The following is a 17,292-nucleotide window of genomic DNA, read 5'->3' on the forward strand; positions in this document are numbered from 1 at the left end:
GCGAGCCTAGAAGCTTAGCTAGCGAGATGATGACCTCCTTTCGGACCCAAGTATTTTTGGACCATTTATGATCGAAAAGGCCAAAGAAACATTTATGGAGCTGTCATCACAGCTGACGAAGTTGAGTGCAGATAGCTGATCCTGTAGCTTAATGCTATACACATATACACACTCATGGCAATGTAACCTTTACGTATCGATACCAGCGGTCATTACTCATCAATACTATCATTTAATTAAGGGAGAAATGAGTAACATGATTACTCTCTGACTTACCCGCGTAAACATGGAGGATTGAGCTTAAGCGTTTGGCATAGACTCGCGTAATGAGTTCATTAGAGTTTCCACAGGAAAACACATATAATCAGTGTAAGCTTAATGAGAAGAACCGGGAACACGATCATTAAGGATGAAGGTTGGAATGCTGTTGTCCAGTCCTGCACCCAACTTCAACGAAGATTACCGCGTGACGTCCTCGATGAAGATGAAAACACTTACCCTTACTTCTCACCTCAGTGACCTCTGCTCATAGATTCCTCCCCCCGCCCTTTACCTCGGCAAACACAACGCTGACAAAACAAAGGTCAACAGAATGACTCAGTAAGCGTTAAACATCCACCTACCCATCACCACCTCAACAGTCATTCATCCATCTGAAACCACATTCCCCACACATGTACGAGTTACACCTTCTCTTCTGCGCAGTGAATAATATCCATATCTCCAACATGTCGAACAGCAATTCAACACACCTTAAGACTTCCCATGTCCACGATGCTGAAGACAAGGAACAGATACTCTTGATGTATCCTGCACTCACTCCATCCAAATATACTCACAGTGCCACACTCCTCAGCCTATGGCCATTGCCCGATGGACGTAGCTGGCTTCCTGAACACAATAGGATCTCCAGGGTATGTGATTCTGAGGCAGGATGGTAAAAGTAATGAATGATAATGAAAGCTTCGGTTTAATGATTAGAGAAATGTCCCTGAATCAAACCCAAGAGTTGTTCTCCTCATGTGAAAGACCGTCCAAGGCGGTCAGCAGACACCGAAGACACTGAGGGTGTGTAGGCTTGTCCACTGTGAGAGTGTACACACCTCCTCCTCCCACAGATACCTCGCTTCACTTCCATGAAATTTGAGGTATACTTTCTCTTTCCTTTTATTCTTCCTCCTGTTTTCCAATCGCTTCCCTTCTCACACACCAGTAAATAAAACACATACCTCCTTCCGTTTTCTAAACAGAAACCTCACTTGTTCGTAAGAGACGAGTGAATACCGGAGCCCGCTATCTCGATCCGGGATCACATATCTCTCGTTCGCAAGGCGTCGGATTCAGGCCGATCGGAATGCGTAATACCTTCAGATTCTCCTGACTTTCCAGGAACTGATCTCCTCTGGTCGAATATCAGGAGTCTGCTTGTCAAACGCGCTCCGGAGCTGCAGCCGGTCGAGGCTTTTATGTTCATAAATCCCATGGCATCTATACTTCGATACTGTGCTATTTCTTTTTTCTTTTTTAATATTGAAGTTTAGCAGTGTGATAAACCTATGATTTTTAGCTTTAGTTGAGTTATAATAACAATGTTGGTGATATTCTTATTCATCGGTTATACATGTTCGGTGTGTGTGGGTGTGTATGATGAGTGTGTGGATTTGAATCAGTCACACTCATGTTTACATTCGTATAGCTACCTTCATCCCACGTACGGGTGGAACGTCAGAAGACACCTTTATAGATGTGTGAATGATGCATTTACAACTGCTCATATACAACCAGAAATTGACCATATCAGTAAATGCCACATGTGTGAGCTTCAGCCTAAACACACACACACACACACACACATATGGAATAACTCCACATAGCTCAATAACCTTTCAGTGAGAAACTGATTAGAGAAATTTATAACAGAATCATTAACACGTCGCTTGTAATGTGAACAAGAGTGTTTAAAAAGAAGATGAGGGAGATATAGTTGCTTATTTCGGTACTTCACACGCTTAAGGTTCATAAAGTCGACAACTTGATTCGGACAAATTTGAACCAGTTAATATGTTAAGGCGGTGACTTGACTCAAACAAAGTTGAACCAGTTCATATGTTAAGGCGGTGAAATGACTTGAATGAATTTGAACCATTTCATATACTGAGTCGACAAGTGGCTTCGAATAAGTTCGAACCAATTTCAACTGGGTGCCTAATACCAAATAAAACGGTATATAGCCATCATAAGGGTAAACTATTTATCCATATGAAATATTTGAGACTGTTTTGTGATGGGAGGTCATACGCCACCTCACGGTCCACACTTAGACATTGATAACTCTTGTTATCACTATAAAGTTGAGTGCTGGTAACGATTCTAACTGGATTACTGATTCTAAAGACGTTTCAGAGTATGTAGTCACCTGGACAGCATCCATATGCTCCACAGGGCGGTGGTGTGGTGTCGGATTCTACATCTATGCACCTCATTTCTTTATCGCTGACTCTTGTAGTATGATACTCTTACAGTTCCAGTTGGTCTATAGTATGCCCGTTTGGGCTGGGCCATACATGACCACAAAGTCATGTATTCACCTTTCGATAGCGCTGGTTCAAAAGCTCTTCCCTTTATAATGTAGTCAGATTTGGCAAAGAGAGCGAGTTTCGATCCTTCCTTTTACGTTAGAGTCATTCCTTTTGGATAGTGGATCGATTTCCTTGGTGTAAGATAGGAATATCTCGAAGCAAGAGGGATCGTCTGTGCGAAATTTTCATAAACAAAGGAAAAACAATGGAATTGTACCCGGGGACGTGTCGCATCACAGAACGTAAAAGCTGTTGCGAACGGCGGCAGAATACGACGATTGACGGTAACGAAAGGACCACTTAAGCCGCTGGATCAGGCGAGCTTTAAACAGAGCTGAGTATGAGGCGTTTGCAGAGTACAGAATTAATTACAAAGCATAACGCTTGGCTCAAAGAACGAAAGCTTAAAAGCGTAGCGCTTACCTCAAAGAACGAGAGCTTGACGTCACAGCTTCAAGCTCAGAATGTAAAGAATTCGAAACAACATCGAGAACGTAGAAGACCTGCGAGAACAAATGACAGGAATAGATGCGGACGAGACGACGAGACCGAGGACCTACCTCTTCCTTTGGTACGACCTCAAGGCCCTTAGTGGTGTTGAGAGACCAGGAGAACTTGTGTGGAGGAGGGAAGGCGTCCACACCACACTCCACCGTGGCGTTCTCTCCCGGGGTCACCGTGACCACTTGCTTCCCCACCAAACACCGGGGCTCGTCTGTTGGGAGGGTAAAGAAGCAGAGGTTAATAATTGGATTCGTCTGTGGGGAGAGACGAGGCAGAAGTTACTATTAGACTCGTCCCTAGGGAGAGAGGCGAGTCGGTACTCACGACTGGGCGAGAAGGAGGGAAAGATGATGTTGCCTTTGGACTTGTCTGGGTGGCGAGAGGAGGAGGAGGAGGAGGAGGAGGAGGAGGAGAGGAAGAAGAAGAGGTTGTTCATGGTTTCCTCCTACTGGGGAGGTACTGAACAAGAGTTCGTTTTGCTTTAACACTGAGCGGCTGAAACTGTTGTTCACGATTACCGGGTGAAGAACGGGTGTGTTGATGTTCATCAATCAACGTCGGACGTGTTCATGTGAAAAGATCAAGGGAGAACTCTTCAATGGTCGTAGGTTAAGGCTGACTGTGTTCATCCCTCCAATTAAGGCCGGGTGTGTTCATGTTCACCAATTAAGGCCGCTGTAGAACTGGAAGTTGTATGGAGTAGGGAGAGAAGATCACTGATCAAGGTAGTTTTGTTTCCATATCTCACAAATTTACTCACAAAAAATCATTGTTTTCCTCAGAAAAAGTGAAGGAGTTTCCTAATTGATCTAACTTCCCGTGACTTTAATACTCCGGCCATAATTCACATTCAAAATCAACTCAAAAACGTGAGTTAAAACAGTCTTTTTAATCTCCCATTTTACTAATGCTTTTTTTTTTCTACCTAATTAATGAAAAAGGACTATTTATGATGATAATATGAACGACAATCACTTTCCTCCTAATTTACCTTCCCTCTTTCTTTTTTTTTCTACCCGCTCGAAGCCCTATAAGCTGTGATTGACTGTCTATAGGACATGATGGCCTGTTTATAGGATTACGTTAGAGTAACGAGTTTAATCAGAATTAATGTCTTGGCCCAAACACCAGTGATGGACAGTCAATTTACTTTCTTTCTGCTATTGATGGAGGGAATATTACGTCACCTGATTATAAAGAGGAGAGAAAATCTGCTAATCACCGCTTAGACGTGAGCTAGCATCAACTCCGGGCATCAAGATGGAGGTGTCCTTACCTTCGTGAAATACCATCAACCCTGGCACCATCTTAGAGACGCCTCTCTCCCCTTCGTGAGATACCATTCAACTTGGGCACCAAGACAGAGGCGCTTCTCTCTCTCGTACGCGGGTCATTATCGACCTCGGCAGCGAGAACGAGGATCCTTCTCTTCGTGATCTAGCATCAGTCTCTGGCACCAAGGCAGAGGGACGTCCCTCAACACCCACACCAGCCAACATGAACGTCCTCCATATCTGCCACACTCCTTTATCTGTGGTCCAGCACCCACCCCTTGGCACGAAGATAAGGATGTCTCACCCTCACTTGAATCAACATCAACCATGGCATCGAGATAAAGTCTCTGCCGTCTCTCTTTCGAGGTCCAGCACCAACCGTGCTTTGGACCAAGACAGAGGAGCGAGCCTCCTTGCGACATATCAGTACCCGCTGATTCTCGTACCTTCAGCCTCGCGTGTCTAAGACACCGTGTACTCTCTCTCTCTCTCTCTCTCTCTCTCTCTCTCTCTCTCTCTCTCTCTCTCTCTCTCTCTCTCTCTCTCTCTTCTCCTGCCGGAGGCACTTCTATTTTTCTCTTAGGGCTGACGTCCAGGAAATGACACGCCTCCAGAGATAAAAGTTTGGCCAGGGCGAGACTTGAAGCTTTAAGACCGATACTCATTTCGGCATGAAGGGAAAACAAGTCCCTGGATTTAATAAGGGAACTTCGGAAAAGTTGGAAGATTTTACATCTCTTTTTACATCTCTACGACGGAATCTTTTTCAAGACAGTAGACTATGCATAAGATATATGAATATCTGATTTGATGGGTAGATAAATTATGTAACAGTTTCCCATCTGCAGCAGCATGGAGAGGTCGTCGGTCATCTCTTGTATCCGAACTTCCAACTCTCATTTAGGATTTCATTAGATTAATCAAAGTTTTGGAATCCCTATTCGATTCTTTTACTTTCCAAACATTAGCTGAGGAGCTCGACTTCACTTTGGAGTTCGATTTCGTTATAGAGTCTCTCGTTCTTTTTTTTCCCTAAAACCACAACTAAACTTTCAGGTCTTTCATGAAATTTTCAAGTAACGAGAATTTTTTCTTTTTTCTTTTTATCAATAGCTATTTGAAATGAGATTGTGACGATCAAGCAAGAGTGACTTTTTCTCAAAAGGCGTTCGTGTCAAATCAAGAGATTGGTAACTCTAACACAGCAGAATCGTCTGAAAGTTCGTTCGTGCAGATGAAAATCTGTACAACCCAAAATCTTTTATAACGTCCCTTTAAATGCCGATTAAATGCCGCTTTGACTTAATACTCAGTATTTATAATGACTTCACATTAATCTCTGTACATTCACAGATTTATATCACAGAGTCTAAGTAATGATAACAAAGTTGATCTATCTACCAAGACCTATGACTTCTGGCTCAGCAAAAAAACCCCAGAATAACACTCCTTCCTCCACGAATTATTCTCAGCTCCTGGCAATCCCAGAATTTTTAAGAACACGGACATTTTACCCTCAAGTTTGGACCCGGAAATAAAAACTGTATTGCATATCTCTTTTTTTTTTTGCGTGAGTCTGTAACTAAAGACGTTTGTTAATTATTGACGCCACAGATGTGAATATTGCCTCCCTTGATGCTGCTCTGAGAACGCCATCCTAGCTCATCAGAAACCCTCACGCATCACCTGTGAGTCAAGCGCCTCAGAAGTCAAGAATCACCTGCTATCCAAGAGCCTCAGACGTCAAGAATCACCTGCTATCCAAACGTCTCAGAACGTCAAGAATCACCTGCTATCCAAACGCCTCAGACGTCAAGAATCACCTGCTATCCAAACGTCTCAGACGTCAAGAATCACCTGCTATCCAAGAGCCTCAGACGTCAAGAATCACCTGCTATCCAAACGTCTCAGAACGTCAAGAATCACCTGCTATCCAAGACGTCTCAGACGTCAAGAATCACCTGCTATCCAAGAGCCTCAGACGTCAAGAATCACCTGCTATCCAAGACGTCTCGGACGTCAAGAATCACCTGCTATCCAAGACGTCTCAGACGTCAAGAATCACCTGCTATCCAAACGTCTCAGAACGTCAAGAATCACCTGCTATCCAAACGTCTCGGACGTCAAGAATCACCTGCTATCCAAACGTCTCAGACGTCAAGAATCACCTGCTATCCAAGAGTCTCAGACGTCAAGAATCACCTGCTATCCAAGAGCCTCAAACATGAAGACTCACTAGCTATCTAAGCGTCTCAGATATCAACTATCATCTGCTTTCGAAGCGTCTCAGAACATCAAGAGAGCTGAAGAATCTATTGCATCAATGCACAAATCATTTTCCATCAGGTGGTGTCAGTTCAAAGGTGTTCAACGCGTTCAACAAACACGATACATCGTTTAACTTTTAGTCATGACAGAGTAACTTTAGATGTTCTTCCGATATCTACCAATATATATATATATATATATATATATATATATATATATATATATATATATATATATATATATATATATATATATATATATATATATATATCCTAGGTCATATAAATCGTCTTCTTTTAAAGGTGGCAAATGCGTGATAGACATGGCAGAGAGGAGATGGGAAAGCTACGTACAGAAAGACGTTCAGAGGTACTTTCATCTTACGGTCTTGTTTGCTTAAATGATTAATAAGGCAGGCGGAGTGAGTGAGTGAGGGAGTGAGGGAGGGAGGGAAACAAGTTTAGCAAGTTGGGAATCAAGGCGTGGATGTCTCCGAGGTCGCTCGTACATATTCAGCGTGTTTGAGGAACTTGTTTCAAGCTTTTTCTCCACTACAACATCTCAGTTCATGCCTCTCTCTCTCCCACCTCCCTCCTTCTCAGTGTGCCAACTCCGGGTCCACGTTCCCCGGGAAAAATCTTATTTCGAGACCCGGCTAAAGTAATTTTAACGTGAGATAGTGGGAGAGGGTGAAGGAGAGAGAAAAGATTAGGAAGGGGGGGGGAAGAAAGAGGGAGAGAGGGAGTGAGACAGCGGGATGGAAATGGTGCGTGGGGGTGGGGGGGGAGAGAATGATATATATATATATATATATATATATATATATATATATATATATATATATATATATATATATATATATATATGTGGGTGTGTATGTGTGTGTGTGTGTGTCATATTCCCTCTTAGGATATGCACATTGGACTTGAGATAAGGTGTTGGAGCAATTTTGATGTGAGTGTTGGGCATTTATTTTTCTCAAGGCAGTTTATCAAGCTCCATCGTACACTGGAGATAACCAGCTGTGAACCTGCCAGTAGCACACATGTAATTAAGGTAATCCAGCCTTGTACCTCTAAACTGGGATTACATTTATAGATTATGAGTCCAGGCTATTCCCTCTCATATAAGCACACTGTGGTGTCTTGCGAAATATATTTTTGCTTTAGAAACATCCAAGCATGAATATCTCTATAGGGCGAAATATATTATTGTGTTAGAAACATTCATGCATGAATATCTCTATAGGGCGAAATATATTATTGTGTTAGAAACATTCATGCATGAATATCTCTATAGGGCGAAATATATTATTGTGTTAGAAACATTCATCCATGAATATCTCTATAGGGCGAAATATATTATTGTGTTAGAAACATTCATCCATGAATATCTCTATAGGGCGAAATATATTATTGTGTTAGAAACATTCATCCATGAATATCTCTATAGGGCGAAATATATTATTGTGTTAGAAACATTCATCCATGAATATCTCTATAGGGCGAAATATATTATTGTGTTAGAAACATTCATCCATGAATATCTCTATAGGGCGAAATATATTATTGTGTTAGAAACATTCATCCATGAATATCTCTATAGGGCGAAATATATTATTGTGTTAGAAACATTCATCCATGAATATCTCTATAGGTTCTGTGTCTAAAGAGTGGACAGAAAGAGAGGGATTGAGGGAAGAAATCATTTGCATATTAATCATGCTGGAAACGACTGGGTATATAAGTTCAGACGAACATTAACTTATGAACTAGAAAAGATCCATGTGATCACTGAGTAGACATATACCAGTGAAATAGATAACAATATAAGATTAGATTATCCTTTGGAAGAAATGATTATTGATTAGAAACGCATCACATACGATTAGATATCCTTAATGGATGTTAGATCAGAACACACACACACACACACACACACACACACACACCTGAAAACAGATACACTTAGGCATAAGACCACAACAAAGACACTGGACGAAATCATGGCTCACACAGAACGTCCAGGCGGACGAAGTTGCTGGTGTGGGAGCCCCTCGCGTTCATGGCTCTGCAGGAGTAGCGGCCGCTACCTCCACGCTGCACCTTCTGCAGCACCAGGGAGTTGCCCATCACCAGCACCCCGCCTTCCGCTCGTCTGTCCTGAACCACCTCCGTGCCCTGTAATCCCAGGGACGTCCAGTTAGTCATTAGGCAAATGGTATTTGGGGACTGGAAGAAGAGGTGACTGGACTTCATTCCTCCAGTCGATTGTATATAGATAAGAGCAGGAGAGAAAGAGAGATTATTTGTATAATTCCAGTCAACATGATCATAAAGTTTTGTTGGAACATGATTATAAGCCTCATGGGAAAGATGATTATTACGACAGACTTATCCAATGAACTAACTAGTCCATTTTACGGTTCCGAGAGACAGCTATGTAAGAGATGGGATAGATCGGGTTTGGGAGATTCACTGCAGAACTTAGGTTCGTGTGGGAGTGTGTGACTTTAGTTTCTATAAGTGTGTATGTGGCTTTCTTCCTATTTATGATAACTATTATGTCCTTATGGGAATGAAGCTTGGCACCCAACTCTTAGTTCTTTATTCTTGTCCTATGGAGGTTTGAGGTTTACAATGGTGCTCGCTTCATTACTTCATCTTCGTTGAGAAATATTTGTTCACATCTTACACCATATCTCTCTAGCCTAACATTCAATTGTGACCTTACCTTTTGTACTTTGCTCTAACATCACTGACTTGTCCCATGTCGTCCCATGAGTGCTTGAGAATTTTTATGTTGTTATTATCATCATGTTCCCCGTTCTTCCTTCTTCTACCAGAGTGGGTAGACAGAACGCCTCCCTCCCCACTCTTCGTTGCTCATTCTATATAGGGATCTTTGATGGCACTCAGTGGGCGACTGACGCTGGTCTCTTGCATAGCCATACGGTCGCTATCATAGGCGTTCGTTGGCATAGAAATGACACCATGGGCTCTGAGAGTGTCAGCCATAACCCTCTTGGACAACACATATGACCTGGGTCCCCCCCTTGTAAGAGGAAGGAGTATCAGTTCTTTACAACACGATGGGCATGGCCAGGCGAACGTCCAAGAGAGAGAAAAAGAAGATGTTGCCACGAGAAAGAAAAACTCCCCCTCGACAGCGGCTGGAGATCTGGCTCACCTCGTGAAAGAAGATGATCTTCGTGGGCGGAGGGTTTGCCTGGACGCTGCAGGTGAAGTAGACGTCAGCGCCCTCCCTGATGGCTGACGGGTCCAGCCCACGGCCGATGGACAAGGAAACGATGGGAGGATCTGTGGCCAGGAGAGTGAGGGAGGAGGAATAAGACAGCTGAGGAGAATACAAAAGTGGCTATTGGAATTCCATGGACGCCAGAGGTGGCGGATGGGAGACCCTTAAGTTTACATAAAGGGATTCTATCTGCCAACCTTTTAGTGTCATAGGTGAAAGAAAAAGGGATAAGGAGTTGAGATATATGGAAGAGAAAGAAGAGGACTACAGATGCAAGTTATGGGTGATGGGATCAGCAGATGAGATAAGCATGTGTTCAGTTCGTAGTCTTCGGGAGGAGGAGGAGGAGAGGCGGAGAGACTGGTGTTCCAACCGGCCTAGAGAGAGAGGGGGTAAGTGGACTTGTCTCGTCCCGTCGATCGTGTATAGGAGATAGATAGATAGATAGATAGATAGATAGAGAGAGAGAGAGAGAGAGAGAGAGAGAGAGAGAGAGAGAGAGAGAGAGAGAGAGAGAGAGTATTGTTACAATTCCAGTTTGCATGACTACAAAGGTTTATATTAATACATGGTCATGAGCATCAGGGAAATAATATAATCATTACCAGAGACTTCATCTAATGAGTCATTGATAAAAAAAAAAGAACATATACTCACCTCTCTTTCTCTGTTGTCTCTGCTGCAGTAGGATACACCTCTCTACTAAACATGACATTAGAAAAGTACTAACATACTTGCCATGAATCCACTCCCACTGTCATGGTTAATGACCATATATATATACTCTCACCCTCACCCTAGACATCTTCGTACGAGCAGAGGATTGCTGAGAATTTGTGAGACACGATCGATTGGCGTTTAGTGATGAGGGTGCATGTCAAGGCTTTGCCTTCGTAAGACTGTCTGTACACGTGTGTCCCAGCTTTGTTCAGTCATGCCTTTCTCTACAAAGGGTAAGATCAAGTAAGGATGTTTATGATCTTATATTTGACTCATATTGTATGAGCAGTGAAATAGCTTTTGTCTTTGTATCTTTTCGTTTCTAATATATACTTGTCTACCACACGCTACCTCGTAAAACAAAGGAGAACATTACCTTCTCTTTTTTTTTTATCTTCCCTATATATCTTTCCTCCATTATATATCATTAGTATAAGGTATATAGGTTATATAAATGAATGATTGATGATGATATCATATAGATGAATATATTGGGAAATATGTCAGTGAAACGGTTTTTTTTTTCTTTTTGCATCAAACAATGTCCTGGAATTTACCTCACTGGGTAATTACTCGAATAGATATATGTTAATGAAATTCTTTGACATGCACTGCGAGCTTTTCTCAGAACCAAGAAGGCGAACACACACACACACACACACACACACACACACACACACACACACACACACACACACACACACACACACAAATCAGCCATTATCGAAGTAACTGACCATTACTCCAGTACCTGGCCATTGCCTTAGTACCTGGCGATTAACCTAGTATACGACCATTAACCTAGTATCTAACTATCACCCTTGTATCTAATTCTTATCCAAGTGCCTGACCGTTCGTCCAAATAAGTGGCTGTTGGCTCGTTACCTGACCATTCCTCCACAACCGTACCATTACCGAATACGTGAACAATAGCTTCGTACCAGGTCACTAACTAGTGACTGACTATATCCCCCCAGGGACATGACCATTACTAGTACCATTACTCCAGCAGTTGACCATTACCCTTGAATACCTAACCATTATCCCAGCACACCTGACCATTACAACACTCATCCACCAGCTAAACAACCCATGAAAAAAAAAAACACACACCCACAGTGCTGTTTTTTTTTCAGTGACCCAATCAATTAAATGTCATTATCAGAGTATCACGGTCCATTAGAATATTTTTCTTCCACTTTTACGGGATTTTTATTCATTTTTTTTTCCAGTGGGTGGGGGAAACGCAAGAAAAACTCGGGCCAGAGGTACAAAAGGTTTGCCCACATTCTTTTCTATACGATAAAAGAGGCAGAGGCAAGGCTAACTGTCCGTTGTCATTAGGGCCAGGTCATTGTCCCCCCGGGTACATATTGAAGGTGATGTGGTTTTGTATTGCTGCCTTCACAAGGGCGCCGGGCCACCTTACACTACGTAAGCGCCTTCTACGTACGCGCCTTCAGAGGAGAGACGATGTACCACCTCCGCGTAACCCCAATTTCGAGCAGTCGATGGGAAAAGTTACTCTTTTTGGTACTTACAAAAAGCATCGGTTGGGGGTGATGAGTTTTTTACCGCGATTCCTGTTGTATTACTGCTACTCAAGTGTTACTTGACCAGTATGGCGCTACTTACGATATATAGGGAGGCTGGTGGGGAGTTGATATTAGAGATATAGAGTTGGTGCTACTTATGGAACGTGCCAAAGCTGTGTGATGCTTTACGGAGCGCGTCTAAGCCTGGAATGAGCTTGTGAGGTGGTAATAAGTGTTTTAAGGGCTGGTGCTCCTTTCGTAACTTGCGACGCTTACGGAACGCTTCGGTGGGCTTGAAGGGATGGTAAGCGAGGTAGTTGTAAAGGGGAAGAATTCGTGTTACTTACGGAGCAGGACGGCCATGGTGTTACTTATTGAGCACAAGTAGTTAGTTGCCGAATTGTCTTTACCTACGGAACACTAGGATCCACACATCATTTACGGAACAAGTCGAATCTCAGTACCATTTATGGAGAGGGAGGAATCAGTTGCTCCTTAGGGAACATGAGGATACAAATGCTTCTTAAGGAGCATAAGGTCACCGATGCAACTTATGGAACATGGCAATACGGATGCTACATAGGGACCATGGGGACAAATATGCTGCTTACGGAACATAAGGATACATAGGCTACTTACGGTAGACGATGAGTCTGGTGTAGTTACTGAGGTAGTAGTGAGGGTTACGAGGATTGGTGGCGATGCAGGAGAGCCCCTTCTGGTTGTCCTCTGGCTGGGCGATCCACACCACCCGGCTGTCTGAGGACCCAGCCCTGGTGACTGTCTGAGGGGAGAGAGAGAGAGGGAGAGGGAGATCAAGAGGTGTGTGTGTGTCTGTGTAAGAGAGAGAGAGAGAGAAGCTGGTTCTAAAGTCAAGTCACACACATAGACCTTTCCGTGGTTTCTCCTGATCACTTCATATGCCCTGGGTCAGTCCAGTGACTTCACGTCGCCCCCTGTATACCACGTCGCTCCAGATTGCTCTATCCCATGCATGCATCTCACCCTCCCTGCAGGTATGGACACCTCTGATTCCTTTCTCCAGCAGCTTACATTCCTCATCCCACTACTCAGTAGTCTTTCTCATGCCCCCACATCCTCCCACCACCTTCCGCATACAACACACTTCAATCGCACACTCCTCACCCAATCTCCTTTTTTGTTTTTTCATTGACTCCCACCTTCTATCATCCTTTTCTCATTCTCACTTGGAATCTCTTCACAGGAGCTTCTTTCTGGCTCACTCACTTCTACCTCTTTCTTCTCATCCATACCATTTTCTTCCCTAAAACCAAAAAGCACATTCATATTCGTCTCCACCAATAGGTCATCAGACACCCAACCTGTTGCTCCTTCCAGCACATCTTCATTCAACAGTCTCTCCCATGCACGCCCTTCGGTTACTGCATAATCCAATACATATATAGTGACAGTCATGACACGGACGAAACATGCCTTAGTGAAGGCCTTCTTGGGGGAAATGATTTAAGGTAATGGAAGAACATATCAGTTGATGAATGACTCGCCTATGTAATCCTCAAGATTCAAGGTACCCAAGTTTCTTGAATCGACGAAGAGTGAAGACGCCATGGAAGTGTTGATTGTAACACTGACGTGTTTCAATTTGTAAAATTACTTATTTGCACTGTACGTGGAGAGAGTTCTGGCTAGACTCGTGGGGTCCCCATCTCTTGAACTTTTTCTACTGTCGCAAAAGTTTCTAAACTTTTGCTTGCTGTCCACGATCATAATTTCGTAACTTTTCTTTTTTGTGGTGCGTGTGTGTGTGGTGTAATATGTGTGTGTGTGTGTGTGTGTGTGTGTGTGTGTGTGTGTGTGTGTCAGTTTTTCCCGTTCGTTATTATCATGAAGGAAGCTGACCCTCAGTGTGGATTGTCACTGTTGACGAATCCCATTTTGAAACACTGGAAGCCTCAGCTATAGAGCCTCTAGAGCACTTACTCTTCCTGGTGCAGTCATTACCTCGTATGATGCTTGTGTCTCCTCTTGACCTCCCAAATTAAACATCTCCCACCTCTGTCTCCATCTCCCTCTTTCTCCCCTTCCCACCATCCTTTAGACCTCCATCACCCGTCTCTTGTCTCCATCTTTCCCTTCCTCCCCTTTCCAACACCCTCAACACCTCCATCAGCCGTCTCAACTGAGTTATAATGCTTAATGTATATATTTTGGTGAAAATGTTCTGGGTTAAAAGCTACCGTGCCATAAGCACACGTTGATATATAAGACTTTTACATAAGCCCTAAGACACTCTCGACCGAGCAGGTGGCAAGAAAAGTGGAATTCAGTTCGTGGTGTGAGGTGTTGGTGGGAGGTGGGTGGCGTGAGGTGATGTCAGGAACTAGATGGAGTGAGGTGTTAGAGAGCGTTCGGTGGTCTATGAAAGAGTTGGGTGTATAGTATGTGGTATCAGGTGTGGGCACGAGATGGTGAGTAATGGGTAAGCGCCTTTTGGTAACGAGAGAGCTGTGGTCAGTGAATATATACAGGGGCGTGGGTGGAAGTACTGTAAGTGGGATGATGTCTGTTGGAGATCACTAGTCAGTGTTAGGGGACGATGTAAGATGGTTGGGTTCACTAGGGTACAGTATGAGATGTGACTCTGTGTCAGTGTGCATGGAGATCAGGTGCGTGGGTGAGGGTGTGGATCAGCTGGACAAAAGTATGGGAATGGTTTACAAGATGGTTTAAGGAGTTAGATTAAATATCTGTTATGAACTAAGGATCAGGTGAGTGGGTGGGGTATAGAAGGTGGTTTAAGGAGTTAGATATTATAGCTGTTATGAGGAAAGGATCAGGTGAGTGGGTGGGTTATACAAGATGATTAAGGAGTTAGATTAAATAGCTGTCATGAAGAAAGGATCAGGTGAGTGGGTGGGGTATACAAGATGGTTTAAGGAGTTAGATATTTTATCTGTTATGAGGAAAGGGCTAGGTGAATGGCTGAGGAGTTTAGGGATGATATGAAGAGTGATTAAGATGAAATAGATGTTATGGGGAAAGGGCTGGGTGAGTGAATGACATGAGGTGTAAGTGGGAGTCAGTGGGAGATACGAGATGTGGGCAGAGAGTTCATTGGCAGGTTTGACTGTAACTGGGCCTTAGGTGGATGGCGTTCGATGCAGGTGCGGGGTCACTGGATGTTAGATGGTTGGAGATGTAGGAGGGTGTCAGCGAGCGATGTGAAGTGTTTGGTGTGGGCCACTGGATGATGTAAGCGGATTCTTCGTGGGTGACTAGCGATTGAAAAGAGGTTCCATGGGGGAATGAGAGAGGAATCAGTTTTCGTAGTGGGATGAGGAAATGCCACACAATATGGTAATGGGACAGAATGTGAAGACCCGGGTTGTAATAGTATGCCTGTGGCGCTCCGCGGTGAAAACGTATTTATTTTTTATCTCTGTAAATGGATGAGCACAGAGCTGTCACACGCACGCTCCAGCTTTGGCTATTAGAAAAAGTCCCCGTTTTCATTCACGTGTAATCTAATAAGCTGGATTATAATGCTACTCTTATTAATTGTATTACATTTCGGGATTATATATATATATATATATATATATATATATATATATATATATATATATATATATATTGTTTTTTTTTTTTTTTTTTTTTTGCTTTGTCGCTGTCTCCCGCGTTTGCGAGGTAGCGCAAGGAAACAGACGAAAGAAATGGCCCAACCCACCCCCATACACATGTATATACATACGTCCACACACGCAAATATACATACCTACACAGCTTTCCATGGTTTACCCCAGACGCTTCACATGCCTTGATTCAATCCACTAACAGCACGTCAACCCCGGTATACCACATCGCTCCAATTCACTCTATTCCTTGCCCTCCTTTCACCCTCCTGCATGTTCAGGCCCCGATCACACAAAGTCTTTTTCACTCCATCTTTCCACCTCCAATTTGGTCTCCCTCTTCTCCTCGTTCCCTCCACCTCCAACACATATATCCTCTTGGTCAATCTTTCCTCGCTCATTCTCTCCATGTGACCAAACCATTTCAAAACACCCTCTTCTGCTCTCTCAACCACGCTCTTTTTATTTCCACGCATCTCTCTTACCCTTACGTTACTTACTCGATCAAACCACCTCACACCACACATTGTCCTCAAGCATCTCATTTCCAGCACATCCATCCTCCTGCGCACAACTCTATCCATAGTCCACGCCTCGCAACCATACAACATTGTTGGAACCACTATTCCTTCAAACATACCCATTTTTGCTTTCCGAGATAATGTTCTCGACTTCCACACATTCTTCAAGGCTCCCAGAATTTTCGCCCCCTCCCCCACCCTATGATCCACTTCCGCTTCCATGTTTCCATCCGCTGCCAGATCCACTCCCAGATATCTAAAACACTTCACTTCCTCCAGTTTTTCTCCATTCAAACTCACCTCCCAATTGACTTGACCCTCAACCCTACTGTGCCTAATAACCTTGCTCTTATTCACATTTACTCTTAACTTTCTTCTTTCACACACTTTACCAAACTCAGTCACCAGCTTCTGCAGTTTCTCACACACACACACATATATATATATATATATATATATATATATATATATATATATATATATATATATATATATATATATATATATATACATATGATTTTCTGAATATTGTGATGGGATATTTGGATCCAAAAATGACTGAGGTGGTAGATGATATAAATCGGGGGTTTGGAGAGTGTAAATGAACATAGTGAATATACATGTGCTGAGGAAGTCTGGTAAATAGGAATACCTGGTTTAGATCAGTGCATACATAAGCATACGTGGGTGAATGAGTTTATGAGTGAGCAGGCAGGCATTACTGGCTTATGTATGAGTTGATAGGCGTGCAGAGGGAGAAATGAATACCCTTGGCTGTGAATGCGTTGAAAACGGGTCGGCTGGGGAAACGTCTCTCCCTAGCTAGCTCCCCCTTCCCTAGCTGCGTTGTACTTACGACTGTAAAACTCACGCGCCATCATCCCCGGGACCTCATACGAGGCAGCTTCTCTTCTCCTCTCGCCCGCTCTCGGGACAGGTACTTAAAGATAAGAGAATCCCAAAAGTGTGTCCTGGGTCTTCCCGGGTTTCTTTGTTAGTTAAGAGAAAGAAGGTTGGGC

General features: G+C 43.3%; 1 protein-coding gene and 1 long non-coding RNA gene across 3 annotated transcripts in view; one reads left to right on the top strand and one right to left on the bottom strand.

Annotated features, from left to right (window-relative positions):
- Positions 1-17,292, top strand: part of LOC139765130 (uncharacterized) — a 399,762-nt gene that overhangs the window by 49,680 nt on the left and 332,790 nt on the right. The window lies entirely within an intron of this gene.
- The window catches only part of LOC139765129 (uncharacterized), a 630,861-nt gene that overhangs the window by 41,221 nt on the left and 572,348 nt on the right, over positions 1-17,292 (bottom strand). For both annotated transcript variants that reach the window (XR_011716582.1, XM_071692325.1), the window contains exons 9-12: positions 12,778-12,922; positions 9,815-9,945; positions 8,640-8,805; positions 3,140-3,294 (exon numbers count right to left, since the gene is read on the bottom strand). Coding sequence is in view for 1 of the 2 variants with exons in the window: in XM_071692325.1 (XP_071548426.1) it covers positions 3,140-3,294; positions 8,640-8,805; positions 9,815-9,945; positions 12,778-12,922 (597 nt within the window). In the remaining variant the exon portion in view is untranslated. The remainder of the gene's footprint in view (positions 1-3,139; positions 3,295-8,639; positions 8,806-9,814; positions 9,946-12,777; positions 12,923-17,292) is intronic.

The sequence above is a fragment of the Panulirus ornatus genome, chromosome 52 (assembly GCF_036320965.1).
Source record: "Panulirus ornatus isolate Po-2019 chromosome 52, ASM3632096v1, whole genome shotgun sequence".
Classification (NCBI taxonomy): Eukaryota; Metazoa; Arthropoda; class Malacostraca; order Decapoda; family Palinuridae; genus Panulirus; species Panulirus ornatus.